Source organism: Anomaloglossus baeobatrachus, chromosome 3 (genome assembly GCF_048569485.1).
Source record: "Anomaloglossus baeobatrachus isolate aAnoBae1 chromosome 3, aAnoBae1.hap1, whole genome shotgun sequence".
Taxonomy (NCBI): Eukaryota; Metazoa; Chordata; class Amphibia; order Anura; family Aromobatidae; genus Anomaloglossus; species Anomaloglossus baeobatrachus.
The window spans coordinates 412,979,835-412,999,192 of record NC_134355.1 but is presented as its reverse complement, the minus strand read 5'-3'; the positions used below and the strand labels follow the sequence as shown (position 1 = coordinate 412,999,192).

Genomic DNA, 19,358 nt, shown 5'->3' with positions numbered 1-19,358 from the left:
AAATGACAATAAAAAACATTGTGTGTGTTCACAGCTTACAGGGAATCTGCAATTTATGCTGCTAAAAACCACAGACTGCATGAATCGGACTGCACGATTCTAGACAGGTACATTCTATTCTTCTCTGAAACGCTGTAATATTTCAGAGAAGCAAACCGGTGAAGCCTCCGGCCAGCTCTTTCATGGTTAAAACAACCTTTCCCCCCCTCCCCCCACTAAAGAGGGGAAAAAAAATAATCCGAATCATAGGATATGATATGCCATTTCACCACACTCTTAGCGTTTTTCTTCTCACTTTTCCAGTACAGTGCATCTTTCAAAACCATAACCGATCTCACAACACACAAGCCCTCACATGGCTTTGTCAACTGAAGGGTTATGGCTCTGGGGAAGTGGCAGAAAAAACAAGCTCAAAAACAAAAAATTGAAACGGTCATGAAGAGGTTAAAGGAATTAGCCCCTCTTAGCATCTAAAAATGTTAGTTCTTGCTTGCTTTCTTATCCAATTTGCTCTTCCTTCAGACATCCCTATTTTGGTATTTGATGATGATGGGACTATATTGTACAGCCCAAAAGCAGTGGTTGCAGATCGCTTCAATGCCATGGAGAAAAGAATACAAGAGATGAAGGATAAAAGGGAGCAATTATCTCCTACAGGTAGGAAAATACTGTTTTTTAAAGAGTACCTGCTGACACTTTCTATTATGTAATGCCCGCTGTAAGTATTGCTGTTCTCCTGAATCTCGCAGTGTTTTATTTTCCTTTTTATTCTGAGATATGACCCGTATTTCTCTATATAAAAAACCTAGATTTTTTTTTTTCTTGCCAAGCATCAAGATGAGCAAACCTGAGGTTCGATGTTCCAGTTTGGAAACTGACTCTTCTAAGAAAACAAAGTTCGATTGCGTTACTAGTGCAAACCATTCTCGTTAGCAGCACTGTGCTTGGGAATGAGTGATCAGCCCCGTGAGAGCCGCTTGCAGTGGTTGAACGGCTCGCACTGGGGTAAAATTGTCATGATCAGATGTAGTGTGCACACACACATAAAAAATAAGTGTTCTGCTTATGGCTGGCAGCATGCAGGTTTAGGTACGACCTGCCCAACTACTGGCTTCCATTGAGGTTCGGATCAAGTCCGGGTCACAAACAAACCTTTTTTAAGGTTCGACTGTACCTGCCGAACAGTACTTCCAAAGATTCACTCATCTCTAGTCAAGAGGGTGTTGTCTTCATTGTTTCACTATAGGAGTCCTCTTGGTCCACACCCATTTGGCTAACAAGATTTAGATTTATAGTCAAAGAAAATGGCAGGTCATCTTTAAAAGATAACTTTCTTAGTTTGCCTACATCCAGAGTTAGCTTACCGTTGTAATTATAAGGCGCATATCCTTTTGTAAAGCAATGTTCTCCTTGCTGTAGGTCAAACTCTGTCCTGCGAGTGGTAGCATTTGACCTGTGAGGAAACCTATGGATAGTGCAAGGGCGATGGCTGCCAAGTCCATTCACTTGCTGTCTCAGCTCCAATCACAGTGCATTTACTTTGAGTCCTTGTTGACAGACTTTGGAGGAAGGCGCCACAGGAGACAGTAAGGCTATGTGGCACGTTGCGTAAATACATGCAGTTACGCTGCGCTTTGTGGCGCAGCGTAACTGCATGCGTCCTGCATCCCCTGCACAGTCTATGGAGATTGTGCAGGGGCCGTGCGCACGTGGCGTTTTAGAGCGCAGCGCTTCGGCTACTGCCGAAGCGCTGCGTTCTAAGAAGTGACATGTCACTTCTTCCGTGCGCTTTGCCGGCAGCTCCTGCTCTGTCTATGGCAGGAGCTGCAGGCAGAGCGCATGGAATCGGCTTTTTTTTTTCACTACGGACATTTCTGCAGCGATTTAGAGCGCACATGTGCTCTTCAGATCGCTGCAGAAATTTCTGCAGTGACTGTACGCAACGTGCGCACATAGCCTAACTTTGCTTCACAGAGCACCTAACCTGCTGTGACGCCTCCAACTATAAAGTCTGGCAATAAGGTTAAGCACTCGGATTGGAGCAGAGACCTCAAGCTAGGCTGTGTCCTCTTCAATCACAGGGCATTTACTGTCAGCACCGGCTGCCTGACTTCTGTATGGGGCACCGTGGGGAGACAGCAGGTTAGTTGCACTTGCTGTCTACGCTCCATTCATGGGACTGCTTGAGTCCCAATGTAAGCTACTTTAGTCAGAAAGAAAAAAAAGCAGGAGCAGCATCCATTTATTTTGGTTGGGAAAGTACCACTGCACTGCTGAAGCATCATGGGGTATAAGTTCACTCATCAGGTACACTGAAGATCTCAAGGGAAGAACGGGATGAATGTGAGGGGTCAAGGTAACCCTTCAAGGGTTTTTTTTTTTCGTTTTTTTTAATAAAAATAAATGTGTTATTATTACTAGTAATGGGGGGAGACAGGAACGTGGAGGGAAATAGTCACTGCATATACTTGTATGAATATGCTCTTGGAGTTGGGGGCGTTATTTTACTACAAGGGGTGTTGTGTGTTTGAATCACATTCATAAGAGTATAATCACATGCACCCATTGTTGTAACATGGCGCCTCCTTGACGTATAATCACATACACCTCTTGATAAGGTTCATCGTTATATTTCATATTTCCTTAATGGTAACCCCTTCGCACCCGTGCGATTTTCCTTTTTTCTTGTTTGTTGTTGTTTTTTTTTTTTTTTTGCTCCCCTTCTTCCAAGAGCCGTAACTTTTTTCTTTTTCTTTCAATCTTGCCATATAAGGGCTTATTTTTTGCGGGATGAGTTCTACTTTTAAAAGAAGCCAGAAGTTTTACCATAGAGTGTACTGGAAAACTGCAAAAAAAATTGCAAAAAAAAAAGTGCGATTGCATGATAGTTTTTGGGATAGCTTATTTACAGTGTTCGCTATATGCTACAACTGAGGGGTCTGTTTGATGCCTCAGATCGCTACGAGTTCATAGATACCAAACATGTATCGGTTTACTTTTATCTAAGGGGTTAAAAAAAAATCCAAAGTTTGTCCAAAAAAATGCGCACTTTTTGCTCCATTTCCATGATCCGTAGCGTTCTCATTTTTCAGGATATGGGGCTCAGTGACAGCTTATTTTTTGCATCTCGAGCTGACGTTTTTAACAGTACCATTTATGTGCAGATGCGCAGTTTTAATCACCTGTTATCACATTTTGCGCAAAATTTGCGGCAACCAAAAAAAATTTTATTTTGGCTTTTGGATTTTTTTTTGCCGTAACGCCGTTTACCAATCAGATTGATTTTATATTTTGATAGATGGGCATGTCTGAACGCGGCGATACCAAATGTGTGTATTTTGTTTTTTTTTAACCCTTTAATTTGCAATGGGGCGTGATTTGAACTTTATTCAATTATATGAAATTTATTATTTATTAAGGTTTATTTAATTCGTTAAAACTTTTTTTTTCCTTTTTTTATTTTACCAGTTTCCCTAGGGGACTATAATGATCAGCAGTCTGATCGCTCATTCTTTCTTGTAGATCAGAGCAGCTTGCTCTGATCTGCACAAAAGCAGCTCTGCTCTCACACACGGCAGTCTGTCGTCTGTAAGAGGAACTGACTCATGATAGCAACAGGAGTCCTCACATGACCCTGTGCCACCATGGCAACCATCGGATCCACGTGATCACCTCACGTGACTTCCGATGGAGCTGGGTAAGTGAATGCTTACTGTGGCCCGCTGTTACATCGTGCTGTGACATTTCACAGCGCGCTGTAAGGGGTTAACGAGTGGGTAGTGAATCCACTTGTGCCTGATAGCCGCACATGTCAGCTGTTCAAATCAGCTGACGTGCAGCGATTGCTGGCGGCAGCAGGTAGGGATTAACCTGACACGATCCATGATGTACCCAGTACGTCATGTGTCGTGAAGGTTTAATAAATATGAAGGTTGGCCCGTGACTTTGCCCAACCTTTTACTTTTGTTCATCTGTATTTGAGTTTCACATCTCTGCTACAGGTTATAAAAACATCAACTTATTTGTTTGTGGCAGTAATTTACCACCATGTTTACAGAATATAGCAAGTCAGGTTTGTTTTTTTGTTGCATAGGTGTTTGGTCTTGTTCTCATTTGTGTACAAAACGGTTTACTTTTGCTGCCACATTAGTTATTATAGTTCTACTCCTGTTTGATGCTGTTCAATGACATATAAAAAGGAAAAAAATGCATCAATGAATATATATTATGATACAGATGAACAATCTGATGGATAATTAGTTTAATCTGGCTGCTTAGTTGAAACTGTAGATGCTCTAGATTAGGGGTGGGGAACCTTTTTACTGCCGGGGGCCATTTGGAATTTTCTACCAACCTTTGGGGGCCGCACCAAATTATCAACTTGAAAACTACCCTGCTATATTTAGTCAAACAATTAACTCACCCCTACTGTGGTGGCCGGAGCGGCTTCTCTTTGGTGCGGTTGTGATGTTTGGTGATATTGATCATGTTGCTTCTCACAACTGCTTTTCCAGGTTTGTCTCGGTCTGGAGACGCTGGGGCATATACATCGCAGGAGACGCTGGGGCATATACATCGCAGGAGACGCTGGGGCATATACATCACAGGAGTCGCTGGTGCATATACATCACAGGAGACGCTGAGCAATATACATCACAGGAGACACCAGGGCATATACATCACAGGAGACACTGGGAGTACACCTCCGAGGAGAGGCTGGGGCATATACATCCCAGGAGAGGCTGGGGCATATACATCCCAGGAGAGGCTGGGGCATATACATCCCAGGAGAGGCTGGGGCATATACATCCCAGGAGAGGCTGGGGCATATACATCCCAGGAGAGGCTGGGGCATATACATCCCAGGAGAGGCTGGGGCATATACATCCCAGGAGAGGCTGGGGCATATACATCCCAGGAGAGGCTGGGGCATATACATCCCAGGAGAGGCTGGGGCATATACATCCCAGGGGAGGCTGGGGCATATACATCCCAGTGGAGGCTGGGGCATATACATCCCAGTGGAGGCTGGGGCATATACATCCCAGTGGAGGCTTTGGCATATACATCCCAGTGGAGGCTGGGGCATATACATCCCAGTGGAGGCTGGGGCATATACATCCCAGTGGAGGCTGGGGCATATACATCCCAGTGGAGGCTGGGGCATACACATCCCAGTGGAGGCTGGGGCATACACATCCCAGTGGAGGCTGGGGCATACACATCCCAGTGGAGGCTGGGGCATACACATCCCAGTGGAGGCTGGGGCATACACATCCCAGTGGAGGCTGGGGCATACACATCCCAGTGGAGGCTGGGGCATACACATCCCAGTGGAGGCTGGGGCATACACATCCCAGGAGAGGCTGGGGCATACACATCCCAGGAGAGGCTGGGGCATACACATCCCAGGAGAGGCTGGGGCATACACATCCCAGGAGAGGCTGGGGCATACACATCCCAGGAGAGGCTGGGGCATACACATCCCAGGAGAGGCTGGGGCATACACATCCCAGGAGAGGCTGGGGCATACACTTCACAGGAGGGGCGTATACATCACAGGAGATGCTGGGCACGGCCACGGACAGCACTAGGCGGCAGCACAGGTTATACAGCACTGAGGGGGTTCACAGCACTTGGGGCTACACACAGTATTAGGGGGTGCACACAGTACTAGGGGGGTACACAGCACTGGACGGGGGGGGCAGCTATGGGTTGCATACTCACAGTACTGGGGTGGGAGGAGTCACACAGCACATGTCCGAGAGGCATGTACAGCAGGGAGGCATCTGCTGCACCTCTTCTTCTGTGACAGGAGCACAGTGCGCTGCTTACCTCGCCCACAAGGTAAGCCCTGAGCACACTAGCACAGGCCAGGGTTGAGCCTAGAATGTACAAGATGCAGTCAGGTACCGAAAAGAGCCCGTACATTCTAGTATGAGCTGCAATCAGAATCTGGAAGAAGCCGGTACATTCTAGCATCTACCCAGAGTGCGTGCGCTTCCTCGCATCACGCACTGGGATTTAAAGGGCCGGTAGCTGGCAAATGTGCGAGTGCCGCTTGAGCACTGCGATACCCTGGAATGTGCCCGGGGGCTGCAGAAAGTCATTGTGGGCCGCAAACGGCTTGCGGGCCGGAGGTTCCCCACCCCTGCTCTAGATGCTCACATAGGACATAAACAAAAAAAAAATCTACAGAAAAGGTTACAGCCACACCAACTACAGGTCAGATAAAGGTGGGAGTAGCACAGGTGCAAAATACTGCTGAAACAACCTCTCAGAACCAACCATTCATAGACGAGGTGGCTGCTGGTATTATAATGCACACAGATGAATCTTGTTGCCTCCAGCCTGTATCATGGGGTCTGTTGCATTCTGCTAGTGCATTGATAACCTGAGCTGGCGTTCAAACTGCAGGTATAAACAGATGTTCATAAAAATTGGCTGGACAATAATAACACAGGTCTACAAAAAATATTTTTTGTAATCATCACAGGTGACTTAGTACTTTTCTGAATCATCTTTTTGTCCTGATTTAAAAAATGTATATCGTTTTTCTGTAGCACGCATAGTTTCCATGGAGCAGCATCATTATTATAAGGTAAGGTATAGGAAACATACGGCCGACATTAAGAAAACAGTAATCTACATATCAGAAAAAATTGCTTCACCTTACAACACAGTTTTAATTGAACCAAAATAATTTCTCATGCAAAATAGATACCAAAATATGAGCAGAAATTAAAATTGCTTGACATTAGACTGTCGTTGATACGATTTTTCAGGGTTGTCCCTAGATAATATCCAACAGTAATCTGCCATCATTGAGTCATTCCAAAAACCCTGGTAGCGGTGTTCCATTACTTTAATGTCCTGGTGAAACCACTCGCCTTGTTCATCACTTGCATCCCCAAGATTTTGAGGGAAGAAATCTAAATGTGAATCCAAAGAGTGCATTTTCTGAGACATGCGACATTCAAGACACTGGTATGCATTTAGCACTTCCTCAACACTTTCAACATATTCTGGAGATTTATTTTTTCTTAAGATGTTTTCACAGATCCACTTGAAGCTTTTCCAAGATCTCAATTCCTTATCATTGAGAGTTCCTTCAAACACAACATCTCGCACAAGCTCTCTGATCTGAGGACCAACAAATACCCGTTCCTTCAGTTTTGCTGGTGAAATGCTGGAGAATTTCTGTGAAATGTACTGGAATCCTTGTGAATTTGTCTTTGCCATGGCTTTCACAAAGTTTTTAATCTATCCCAACTTTATATGTAGTGGAGGAAGAAAGATTTTTGTTTGAGCAACTAAAGGATTATGCTGAACATTGTCTCTACCTGGAGCATAGATGTTTCTCTGTCCCCAGTCATGACAAACCTAATGCTCTCCTGTATTTCTACTGTCCCATAAACACAAGAAGCAACAATATTTTGTGAAACCTCCTTGCATTCCCATTAGCAGACCAATCACTGTCAAATCTATACAGATATTCCATTGATGATGCTTTCATTGTATAGCATCCAAAACAACTGACATATTTTCATAACTTTTCTTTAAATGACATAACTGAGCAATAGAGATTAATGGTTTCATATTTCTATTGTGAAGCAACACTGCTTTCAAACTTCTCTGGAATGAGTGAATAAACAATCTGCAACAATTTACTCTTGATTCAGTTCTTCCAAGAGGCCGTTCACGTTGTTACAGTACACTATTGGTCCATCAACTGTGAAAAATTGTGTTTAAGTGTTACTACTGTTTCGGTAATAACACACTTTGATATCATCATCAAGAAGATGCTTCTGTTTCAACCTACATGCAAGAAGTTCAGCTTTATCTTTTGACAATGAAAGGTCTCTGATGAGGTCATTTAATTCATGTTGAGTAAAGCATTGTGGCTGCTCCATCAGGTACATACTCATCTTGACTTGAGGTCTCCATATCTTCGCCAGTAACTTCAGCTCCATAGTCTTCATATTCTTCTTCATAGAGGACTGGATATTCAGAAGGAAGCTAAGAAAAGGGGGGCAACAGAGCACAAACTAAATTTTTTTTACACAAATGCACAAAGCATGGGAAACAAACAAGGAGAACTAGAGCTCTTAATACAGAAGGAAAATTATGATGTGATCGGCATCACAAAAACTTGGTGGAGTGACATGCACGACTGGAACATACAGATGGAAGGATACAACTTATTCAAAAAGAATAGAACTAACAAAAGAGGAGGTGCAGTTGCATTGTATGTTAAAAAAGAACACATCGCCACAGAAATTAAAGTGTCAGAGAATGAGACTCTATTAGAAAATATTTGGTTAGGAATTAATGGAGTAAAGAGTGGGAAGGACATCATAATAGGCGTTTATTATAGACCACTGGTCAAACAGAGGATATGAATGAGATTTTTTCATATCAAATGGCCACATTCTCAAAAAAACATGAAATAGTGATCATGGGAGATTTCAACTACCAAGGCATTCATTGGAAAACCCTCACAGGTAAGAGTAAGGGCTCCGTCCAATTTTTAGCCTCCTTTTAGACAACTTCATCTACCATCTGGTAGAAGAAAATACGAGGGGAACAGCCATCTTGGACCTAGTCCTAACAAACAACGAGGATATGGTTAAGGCTGTAAGGGTAGCAAGACACTGGGATTCAGCGATCATGCTTTCCTTGAATTTGAGGTTGCAGAAGGGGACCACATGAGAAGACACAGACTTCAAGGCTTGACTGTAGCAGAGCGGACTTCAAGTGCCTAAAGGCAAAGATTGGTAGAATTCCATGGCACCTAATTCTTAGGCACAAAACTGCACATGAAGAATGGGAAGTCTTCTGTAAGGAAATCTATAATGCACAATGGATTTCCATAATGCACAAACTAACAATACCAAACAGGATAAAAAATGGGAAAGTCCTAAAGAAACCAGGATGGATGAACAAAAAATTACATCACCTGCTTAAAAAGAAAAAGTAAACATACATCAAGTGGAAGATGGGGGTTATACCTAGGGAAGAATACATGGCAGTTTGCAAACTCTGCAAGACAATGGTCAAAGGAGCTAAGGCCGAACACGAATTGAGGCTTGCAAAAGAGGCCAAGAGTAAGGTAAAAGGATTTTGGGGGTATTTTAAAAGCAAAAGAAAAGTGAAGGAGGCCATAGGAGTCCTGCAGAATCAAAAAGGTGAAACAGTCAACAAGGTGGAACAGCAGGTGTAGCTACTAAATTTGTATTTCACATCTGTCTTCTCTTAAAAAACTAATGCAAGTATTAATAATAATCATGATAGAAGTGATGGTCAAGAGGAGTCCAAGTTGACCATAAGCAAAGAATTGATAATAGAATACTTAGAAGAGTTAAAGGAAACCAAGTCCCCATGTGCAGACGATTTACACCCTAGAGTCCTGAAAGAGATAGCTGAGGAAATAATAGTACCGCATGCAATAATCTTCAATAAGTCATTGGAAAAAGGAGAGATCCCCCCTAGATTGGAAAAGGGCAAATGTGGTTCCTATCTACAAAAAAGGGAAAAAAGAGGATGCAGGGAATTACAGGCCAGTAAGCCTGACCTCTATTGCAGGAAAAATCTTTGAGCAAATTGTCAAAGAACATTTACTTAGGTACCTGGATGGGAAGGTATTAATTAACCAAAGCCAGCATGGCTTTTTGACCAATAAATCTTGTCAGACCAACCTGATTTACTTATACAACAAAGTCACTGAATGGTTGGACCAGGTGAATGCTGTGGATATAGTATACCTTGACTTCAGTAAGGCATTCAATAAAGTATCACATGACATCCTCATTGAGAAGATGATCAAGTACGGAATCGTCAAAAAATCAGATGGATTCACAACTGGCTTAATGATTGGGCACAACGAGTAATACTAAATGGATATACATCAACCTGGAGGCAAGTCAAAAGCAGGGTGCTGCAAGGCTCTGGCCTGGGGCCAGTGCTGTTTAATATCTTTTATAAATGATCTGGATAACGGAATTACTGGGAAACTCATAAAATTCGCAGATGATACTAAGAAGAAGTAGCCAACAGTAGAGGGGAAAGAAAACGGATTCAAAAGGATCTAGACACACTCAAACAATGGGCTGAGTGTCATAGGTGATAGCACCGTGGGGAAAAGGACTTAGGTATAATAGCGGATCCCAGATTCAACATGTGTCAACAATGCGGTGCTGCAGCTAAAAAGGCCAACAAAATTCTGGGATGTATCAAAACAGGCATTGAATCTAGATCAAGAGAGGTAATAATTCCCCTATACTCTGCCCTGGTCAGACCCCACTTGGAATACTGTGTACAGTTCTGGGCGCGCCAATTCAAGAAAGACATCGATATATTGGAGCAAGTCCAGAGAAGAGCCACCAAAATGGTGGAAGGTCTGCAAACCATGTCATATGAAGAACGGCTAAAAGAACTAGGGATGTTTAGTTTGCAAAAGAGAAGGCTGAGAGGGGACTAGCAGTCTACAAATAACTGAAAGGTTGTCACAGTGCAGAGGGAACCACCCTATTTTCATTAGCACAAGGCAGGACAAGAAGCAATGGGATGAAACTTAAAGGAAGGAGATTCAGATTAGACATTAAGAAAAACTTTCTAACCGTGAGGACAATCAGAAAGTGGAACAGTCTACCATGGGAGGTGGTGAGCTCTCCATGAATGAAAATCTTCAAGCAGAAACTGGATAATCATATAGCTGGGATGATTTAGGAAAGCCTGCACTCGCAAGGGGTTGGACCCGATGGCCCTTGAGGTCCCTTCCAAGTCTACCTTTCTATTATTCATTTTCATCCCATTCAGACAATGGTGGTACAGGAACTGGCAAGGTACCATCATGCGGAACTGGCCTAATCGCAGATTTAAGCTCCGGGTAATTAATCTTATGTTTTGTTCTTTGTAGAAAAGCCCTTCAGTTTGACAAAACAAAAGTAGCAGTCGTCACTATGATTTTTGGGTTCTCTCTAATTCATGGGAACAGTAAATGGCATAGCCACTCTCCTCATTTTCAACCAGTTACGAAGACCATTTGAACAACTTGAGCATATCACATGAGGGGCCCAGCTTTTGTCTTGATCACCAAGTGGACACTTAAGTATGTTCAGGTACATCTTTTTAATATCATGAATGATTGAACGTACTTGGCCTTTCGGTGTAAAAGAACCACACACACAGTGTATCGATCATCTGAACAGATTCCACTGTCAGGGCATTTTTCTCCTTTATATCAGATCAAATAGTAGAGTAAGTTTCAGTTCAATGATGGTGACAAACTAAAAAAAAGTGTGATGAGCCGAACGACTATGTAGACAGATGCCTTCCCTTCTATCTCCCTGTGGCAGGGCTCAGATCCCTGTAGAGGCCTGTCTCCGGTCAGTCTCACATACCAGTCCTTGCTGTCATCTCATCCTTTTCTGACTGACTCAAATCTTACCATAGAACAAAGAGAGACAGGGCAGCACTCACCGATAAACTAGGACTATTTTATTTTTTAATGCTGACAATGCAGGGAGGGGAGCACGAGGACGACGGTACTGTTTCGCACCACTAGGGGTGCTTTCACGGGTCCATACAAAGTGAAACATGAGTAACATAAATTTAAGTAGAAAAAACTACTAACTCATGTTACTCATTTTTCTACTTAAATTTTTTTTTCTACTTTAAATTTATGTTACTCATGTTTCACTTTATATGGACCCGTGAAAGCACCCCTAGTGGTGCGAAACGGTACCGTCATCCTCTTGCTCCCCTCCCTGCATTCCCTCATGTCCGTCTCACCTGTCAGCATTAAAAAATAAAATAGTCCTAGTTTATCGGTGAGTGCTGCCCTGTCTCTCTTTGTTCTATGGATATATTTGTTTAAACTGGGCAATAGCACCTCGGTAATGGACTTTGTTGGATCCATCAAGATGAGAAAAAATGTTTTTCTGTGACATCTGAAAATCTAATGGATATTATCAAGGCAACTCCATACTGAACTGTGTTTGGGACAGACATACCACACTACCTCCAGTATAGGTAAGCAGAAGCAGTGCGGTGCACAATCTCTTCTTATTTTTCAAAGTGACTCAAATCTTACCGCCTCATAACAGTTTAGATCCTCTCCATAACATGTCACCTTCCGAGAAGCAGTCATTGGTTGACTGCACTGTCAATAATGCTTCCCATAAACTCACTAAACTCTTTACAGATGTTGTCCCTGTACGAAAATTCACAGTTAAGTAAGACTAGCAAAGATATGGGAATAACATAGGAAAAACCACATACATTGAAAATGCAGAAATAACATAACAAAAATGCTTCTATATCAGAAACTTTGTGATAGGGCAAAACTAAGCATATATTTGGGATCAGCACATCAAGCTCCATAAAACAGACATATTACCTTTGCTGATGATTTTTTTTGTGTTGAACAGTGTAATAGATTAATTGGACAGACAAACTCAGGGACCTCTTCATTCCTTATTCTTTCTAACATATTTTTGTTGTAAATGGATGCTTAGTCTGACCAATAAATATCAAGTTCCCAATTTCATATCATTAACTAAGTTTTTGCTTACACCATCTGAGTGCAGCCTAATGTAAGGACAGAGATCCTGTTTGCAGCAATGCATCATATGCTTGGCTGCTTGCTGCAGTTTATCTGCTGCAGATCTAGCAGTTCTCTGAATGCTGAACTTTTTAGAACACTTCCCACATCACTCATTAGCAGATTTTTGAATATGCAAAATATGCTCTGGTTGGGGCGGGGTTAGACTACCTGGTACGCCAAGTAGTCCAAGTGATACCCTCCTACTGACAAAATACTGATTTTCTAAAAACTACACACAGCAGATTAATCAGTGACACATTGCTGGAATCTTGGTCTCTGCCCCTACATTATGCTGCTCTCAGATTATGTAGCAAATATTTTGTGACAGATTCACTTTAAGAAGATAAGCAACATTTTCAAAACCTGGGGCTAAAATGTGTCTGACCACACATAGTTGGCTTTCTCAGCCTCTCCTCTTACCACTCATTCTTCTTTGCAGATGTTGGTTGTTGTTTTTAGTGCTAAAGTTGCTATATGTTTTGTGACTGTTATATAAATTAATGGGAGAATAAACATTTCTCTTTTTTTCAGCTTCTCAGATGTCACACACATTTGATACCTCACCAGTGAAACCAACACCTGGAAATAGTCCTTCCATCTTCTCAAACTCTCCACACGGTAAGTCTAAATAGTGAAATGCCTATTCAGAGGTACCCTAGAAACATTGTAGTGATCCTCTATGTAGTAAGCTGAAGCTCCTCAAGCAACCCATCGCTGCAAATAAGGTTCTTTGAGTCACTGCAAAACATTTTCTGTCCTCCTAAGGCTAGGTTCACATTTCCCTCAATTTGTATCAGTCACAATCCGCAGCTCTGGTAAACAACGGAATCCGTTTGGCGGATTCTGTTGTTTCCCATAGACTTGTATGAGCAGCGGATTGTGACTGATGCCCTTGCGTTGCACCCGCCGCCCGACTGATCAGTCGTGGAACAACTGACCGTCGGGCGGCAGGAGCACAGAATGTAACGTTTTTTGAGCAGCAGAATCTTTTTGATTTCTCTGCACATGCTCTCTCTCGGCAACCGAACGATCAGCTGATCGCCCAGCAGCCGCCTTCTGTGAGCGATAAGCTGATCACCCGGCGGCTGGCTAATGAGAGCGATCAGCTGATCACCCGGCGGCCGGCTAATGAGAGCGATCAGCTGATCGCTCTCATTAGCCGGCCGCCGGGAGATCATCTGTTCGCTCTCAAAAGCCGGCGGCCGGCTATTGTGAACGATCAGCTGATCGCTCTCATTAGCCGGCCACTGGGAGATCATCTGTTCGCTCTCAAAAGTCGGCGGCCAGCTAATGAGAGCGATCAGCTGATCGTTCTCTCTGTCTCTTGTTTTATAATGGAATCCGCTTTCTCTTCCAATACTTGTCATCCGTTGTACAACGCATAAGTCACAAGCGTTAAGCAATGCATGTGACTGATGCAAAACAACGGAAATGTGAACCTAGCCTAAGGGTATGTGCGCACGTTGCTTTTTACCTGCTTTTCTTTTTTGCTCTATTGGGAGACCCAGACAATTGGGTGTATAGGCTATGCCTCCGGAGGCCGCACAAAGTACTACACTTAAAAGTGTTAGGCCCCTCCCCTTCTGCCAATACACCCCCCGTGCTCCCACGGGCTGCTCAGTTTTTTGCTTTGTGCGAAGGAGGTCAGACACGCACAGCACAGCTCCACAGATTAGTCAGCAGCAGCTGCTGACTAGGTCGGATGGAAGAAAAGTGGGCCCATATAGGGCCCCCAGCATGCTCCCTTCTCACCCCACTTTTGTCGGCGGTGTTGTTAAGGTTGAGGTATCCATTGCGGGTACGGCGGCTGGAGCCCACATGCTGTTTTTCCTTCCCCATCCCCCTTAGGGCTCTGGGTGAAGTGAGATCTTATCGGTCTCCAGGCACTGAGACCGGGCTTCATCCACAACTCCTGTGGAGCCTGATGGATAGGAGCCGATACCGTTCAGGGACATGGCCCTGCATCTTAAAGGTACTCTGTATCCCTATGGGGACCGCGCACGGCATCACCTCAGCTTTGCTGGGTGTGCTAGTGCACCGGGGACCGCGGCGCTGACCGGGTCTATATGTGCCATTACACACTCAGCGTCGCTGAGTGTGTTTATATGTAAGGGCTACCGCACTGACCGCCGTTGCCACGGGACACTGCGGCGCGGCTGGGACTTGTAGTTCGCCGGGGACTTTCACGCGACCGCGCTTTTACGGCGGCCGCGTTTATTACTACAGTCCCCGGCTTCATTGCGGCCTAGTTTCCCTTTTTCTTCAGCGCTCTATTGGGAGACCCAGACGATTGGGTGTATAGCACTGCCTCCGGAGGCCACACAAAGCAATTACACTAAAAAGTGTAAGGCCCCTCCCCTTCTGGCTATACACCCCCAGTGGGATCACTGGCTCACCAGTTTTCTGCTTTGTGCGAAGGAGGTCAGACATCCACGCATAGCTCCACTGTTTGTAGTCAGCAGTAGCTGCTGGCTATATCGGATGGAAGAAAAGAGGGCCCATATGGGGCCCCCAGCATGCTCCCTTCTCACCCGCGGTGGTGCTTGTAAGGTTGAGGTACCTATTGCTGGTACAGAGGCTGGAGCCCACATGCTGTTTTCCTTCCACATCCCCTTAGGGCTCTGTGGAAGTGGGATCTTACCGGCCTCCAAGCCCTGAGGCCGGGCTCCATCCACAGACCCAGAGAACCTGCTGGATTTGGAGCGGGAGTGCCGTTCAGGGACAAGGCCCTGCAACTTTCAGGTACTCTGTGTCCCCGGCAGGCACGGACACTCTCAAGGCTTGCTGAGCGTTATAGTGCGCCGGGGACAGTAGCGCTGTGCGCTGGGGTTAGGTCACTGCAGCTTTGCTGAGTGACGTTACATGTTGGGAACTACTGCGCCGACCGCTACTGGAGCGGCGGCGCAGCTGCGACTTGTGGTGCGCCGGGGACTTTGCGCCGACCGCGCTTTTACGGCGGCGGCGCTTCTAACTTTAGCCCCCGGCTTCTGCGGCCTAGCGCCGCTTCGTTCCCGCCCCCACCCTGTCAATCAGGGTAGGGGAGAGACGCTGCTCAATTGGCAGCGCCGAGGGCTGGAGCTTTATTTACATGCTCCAGCCCTCTCACTAGGCACAGTGGGAAGCAGGCTTCCCGCTCTTCGTCTGTATACGCCCAGGGCCCGCCCCCCCTCTCCACAAGGACGCCGGCAGCCATTACACATGCGGTCTGGCTGGGGAAAGGCAGCAGGCTCTGGGAGACCCAGACTAAAGGGATTTCGGCGACCACACACCCGCTCCTAAGCGGGCGGTAAGCTGCACTTTAGTGCTGGCCCCACTTGTGCCTCAGTGTTATATTAGTGTACTTTTTTCTTAGTACCATATATATATATATAGTTGCACTGTAAGGTCGCTTCTTGGCTGGACACCCTGTACTGCTCTGAGGAGGCAGCAACATGTCATCCGCAAAACGCAAGGGTGCCAAGGCACAGGCTGTGTACACTGTTTGTACTGCATGTGGGGCTGATCTACCGGCAGGCTCCAAAGACTCACATTGTGTGCAATGTTCAGTCCCAGTGGCACTTCGTCAGCCAGAGCCTAATGTGGTGGTAGCCCAGGCAGAGACGCCTGTGAACCCTGCCCCGGTGACGGGGACAGACTTTGCAGTTTTTGCTGATAAAATGTCTGTGACTATGTCAAAAATCCTGGAGACCTTGCAGTCCAGGCCAGTTACTCAGACCATGGACACTGCTGTGTCTATGCTCTCCGGTCCCCCTCAGTTGGAACTAATCCGTACTTCAAGGGGGTCTCAAGCATCACAGGCTGAAGTCTCTGACTCAGATGACAGTCCCAGGCAGCCTAAGCAAGCTCGCTGGGAAAGACCCTCCACGTCCTCACACTGCTCAGGGTCTCAGCGAGAAGAGTCTCTCTGTGATGAGACTGAGGACGGTGATCAGGATTCTAATCCTGAGGCTCCTTTCAATCTGGATGCCCCTGATGGTGACGCCATGGTTAATGACCTTATATCGGCAATTAATAGACTGTTGGATATTTCTCCCCCAGCCCCTTCTGCAGAGGAGGCAGCGGCACAGCAGGAGAAGTTCCATTTCCTGTATCCCAAGCGTAAATTAAGTGCTTTTTTGGACCACTCTGACTTCAGAGAATCGATCCAGAAACACGACGCTCATCCAGACAAGCGTTTCTCTAAACGTTCTAAGGATACCCGTTACCCTTTTCCTGCTGAGGTGACCAAACGCTGGACCCAGTGTCCAAAGGTGGATCCCCCAATTTCCAAGCTTGCGGCTAGATCCATAGTCGCAGTAGAGGATGGCGCTTCACTTAAAGATGCCAACGACAGACAGATGGACCTTTGGTTGAAATCTGTCTATGAAGCTATCGGCGCGTCGTTTGCTCCAGCATTCGCGGCCGTGTGGGCACTCCAAGCTATTTCAGCTGGTTTAGCACAGGTGGATGCTATCATACATCCAGCAGTGCCGCAGGTGGCGTCCCTAACTTCGCAAATGTCTGCGTTTGCGACCTATGCTATCAATGCTGTCCTAGAATCTACGAGCCGTACCGCTATGGCGTCCGCCAATTCTGTGGTTTTGCGCAGAGCCTTGTGGTTAAAGGACTGGAAAGCAGATGCTGGTTCCAAAAAATGCTTAACCAGCTTGCCCTTATCCAGAGACAGACTGTTTGGTGAGCCATTGGCTGAAATCATAAAACAGTCCAAGGGTAAGGACTCTTCCTTACCACAGCCCAGAGCAAGTAAACCTCAACAGAAAAAGTGGCAGTCGAGGTTTCGGTCCTTTCGAGGCTCGGGCAAGGCCCAATTCTCCTCGTCCAAAAGGACTCAGAAAGAGCAAGGGAGCTCAGATTCCTGGCGGGCTCACTCACGCCCCAGGAAAGCAAATGGAGGAACCGCTTCCAAAGCGGCTACCTCATGACTTTCGGCCTCCTCCCTCCGCATCCTCGGTCGGTGGCAGGCTCTCCCGCTTTTGCGACATTTGGCTGTCACAGGTCAAGGACCGGTGGGTAACAGACATTTTGTCTCGCGGGTACAGAATCGAGTTCAGTTCTCGACCTCCACTTCGGTTCTTCAGAACCTCCCCACACCCCAACCGAGCAGATGCCCTGCTACAGGCGGTGGACTCTCTAAGAGCAGAAGGAGTCGTGATCCCTGTCCCCCCTCAGGAACGGGGGCGAGGATTTTACTCCAATCTCTTTGTGGTTCCAAAAAAGGACGGCTCCTTCCGTCCTGTTCTGGACTTAAAACTGCTCAACAAGCATGTGAACGCCAGGCGGTTCCGGATGGAATCCCTCCGCTCAGTCATTGCCTCAATGTCTCAAGGAGATTTCATAGCATCAATAGACATCAAAGATGCTTATCTCCACGTGCCGATTGCTACAGAGCACCAACGCTTCCTACGCTTCGTGATAGGAGACGACCATCTTCAGTTCGTAGCTCTGCCATTTGGTCTGGCGACAGCCCCTCGGGTGTTCACCAAGATCATGGCGGCAGTGGTAGCAGTCTTGCACTCTCACGGACACTCTGTGATCCCTTACTTGGACGATCTACTGGTCAAGGCACCCTCTCAAGAGGCATGCCAACTCAGCCTGAATGTTGCACTGGAGACTCTCCAGGCGTTCGGGTGGATCATCAACTTCCCAAAGTCAAATCTGTCACCGACCCAATCACTAACGTATCTTGGCATGGAGTTTCATACTCTCTCAGCGATAGTGAAGCTTCCGCTGGACAAGCAGCGGTCTCTACAGACTGGGGTGCAGGCTCTCCTTCAAAGTCAGTCGCACTCCTTAAGACGCCTCATGCACTTCCTCGGGAAGATGGTGGCGGCAATAGAGGCGGTTCCGTATGCGCAGTTTCATCTGCGTCCACTTCAATGGGACATTCTCCGCCAATGGGACGGGAAGTCAACATCCCTGGACAGGAAAGTCTCCCTTTCCCAGACGGCCAAGAACTCTCTGCAGTGGTGGCTTCTTCCCACCTCATTATCACAGGGAAGATCCTTCCTACCACCGTCTTGGGCGGTGGTCACGACAGACGCGAGTCTGTCAGGGTGGGGAGCAGTTTTTCTCCACCACAGGGCTCAGGGTACGTGGACTCGGCAGGAGTCCACCCTTCAGATCAATGTTCTGGAAATCAGAGCAGTGTATCTTGCCCTACTAGCCTTCCAGCAGTGGCTGGAGAGAAAGCAGATCCGAATTCAGTCGGACAACTCCACAGCGGTGGCATACATCAACCACCAAGGGGGGACACGCAGTCGGCAAGCCTTCCAGGAAGTCCGGCGGATTCTGATGTGGGTGGAAGCCACAGCCTCCACCATATCCGCAGTTCACATCCCCGGCGTAGAAAACTGGGAAGCAGACTTCCTCAGTCGCCAGGGCATGGACGCAGGGGAATGGTCCCTTCACCCAGACGTGTTTCAGGAAATCTGTCGCCGCTGGGGGGTGCCGGACGTCGACCTAATGGCATCACGGCACAACAACAAGGTCCCAACCTTCATGGCACGGTCTCGCGATCAAAGAGCGCTGGCGGCAGACGCCCTAGTGCAAGATTGGTCGCAGTTCCGGCTCCCTTATGTGTTTCCACCTCTGGCACTCTTGCCCAGAGTGCTACGCAAGATCAGATCCGATTGCAGCCGCGTCATACTTGTCGCCCCAGACTGGCCGAGGAGGGCGTGGTATCCGGATCTGTGGCAGCTCACGGTCGGCCAACCGTGGGCACTGCCAGACCGACCAGACTTACTGTCCCAAG

The 19,358-nt window shown here is 46.4% G+C and overlaps 1 protein-coding gene across 1 annotated transcript in view; it reads left to right on the top strand.

The window, feature by feature from the left end:
• MCPH1 (microcephalin 1) overlaps positions 1 to 19,358 on the top strand; it is a 482,323-nt gene that overhangs the window by 39,250 nt on the left and 423,715 nt on the right. The window contains exons 6-7 of the mRNA XM_075340313.1: positions 523 to 657; positions 13,139 to 13,225. Coding sequence (XP_075196428.1) covers positions 523 to 657; positions 13,139 to 13,225 — 222 coding nt within the window. The remainder of the gene's footprint in view (positions 1 to 522; positions 658 to 13,138; positions 13,226 to 19,358) is intronic.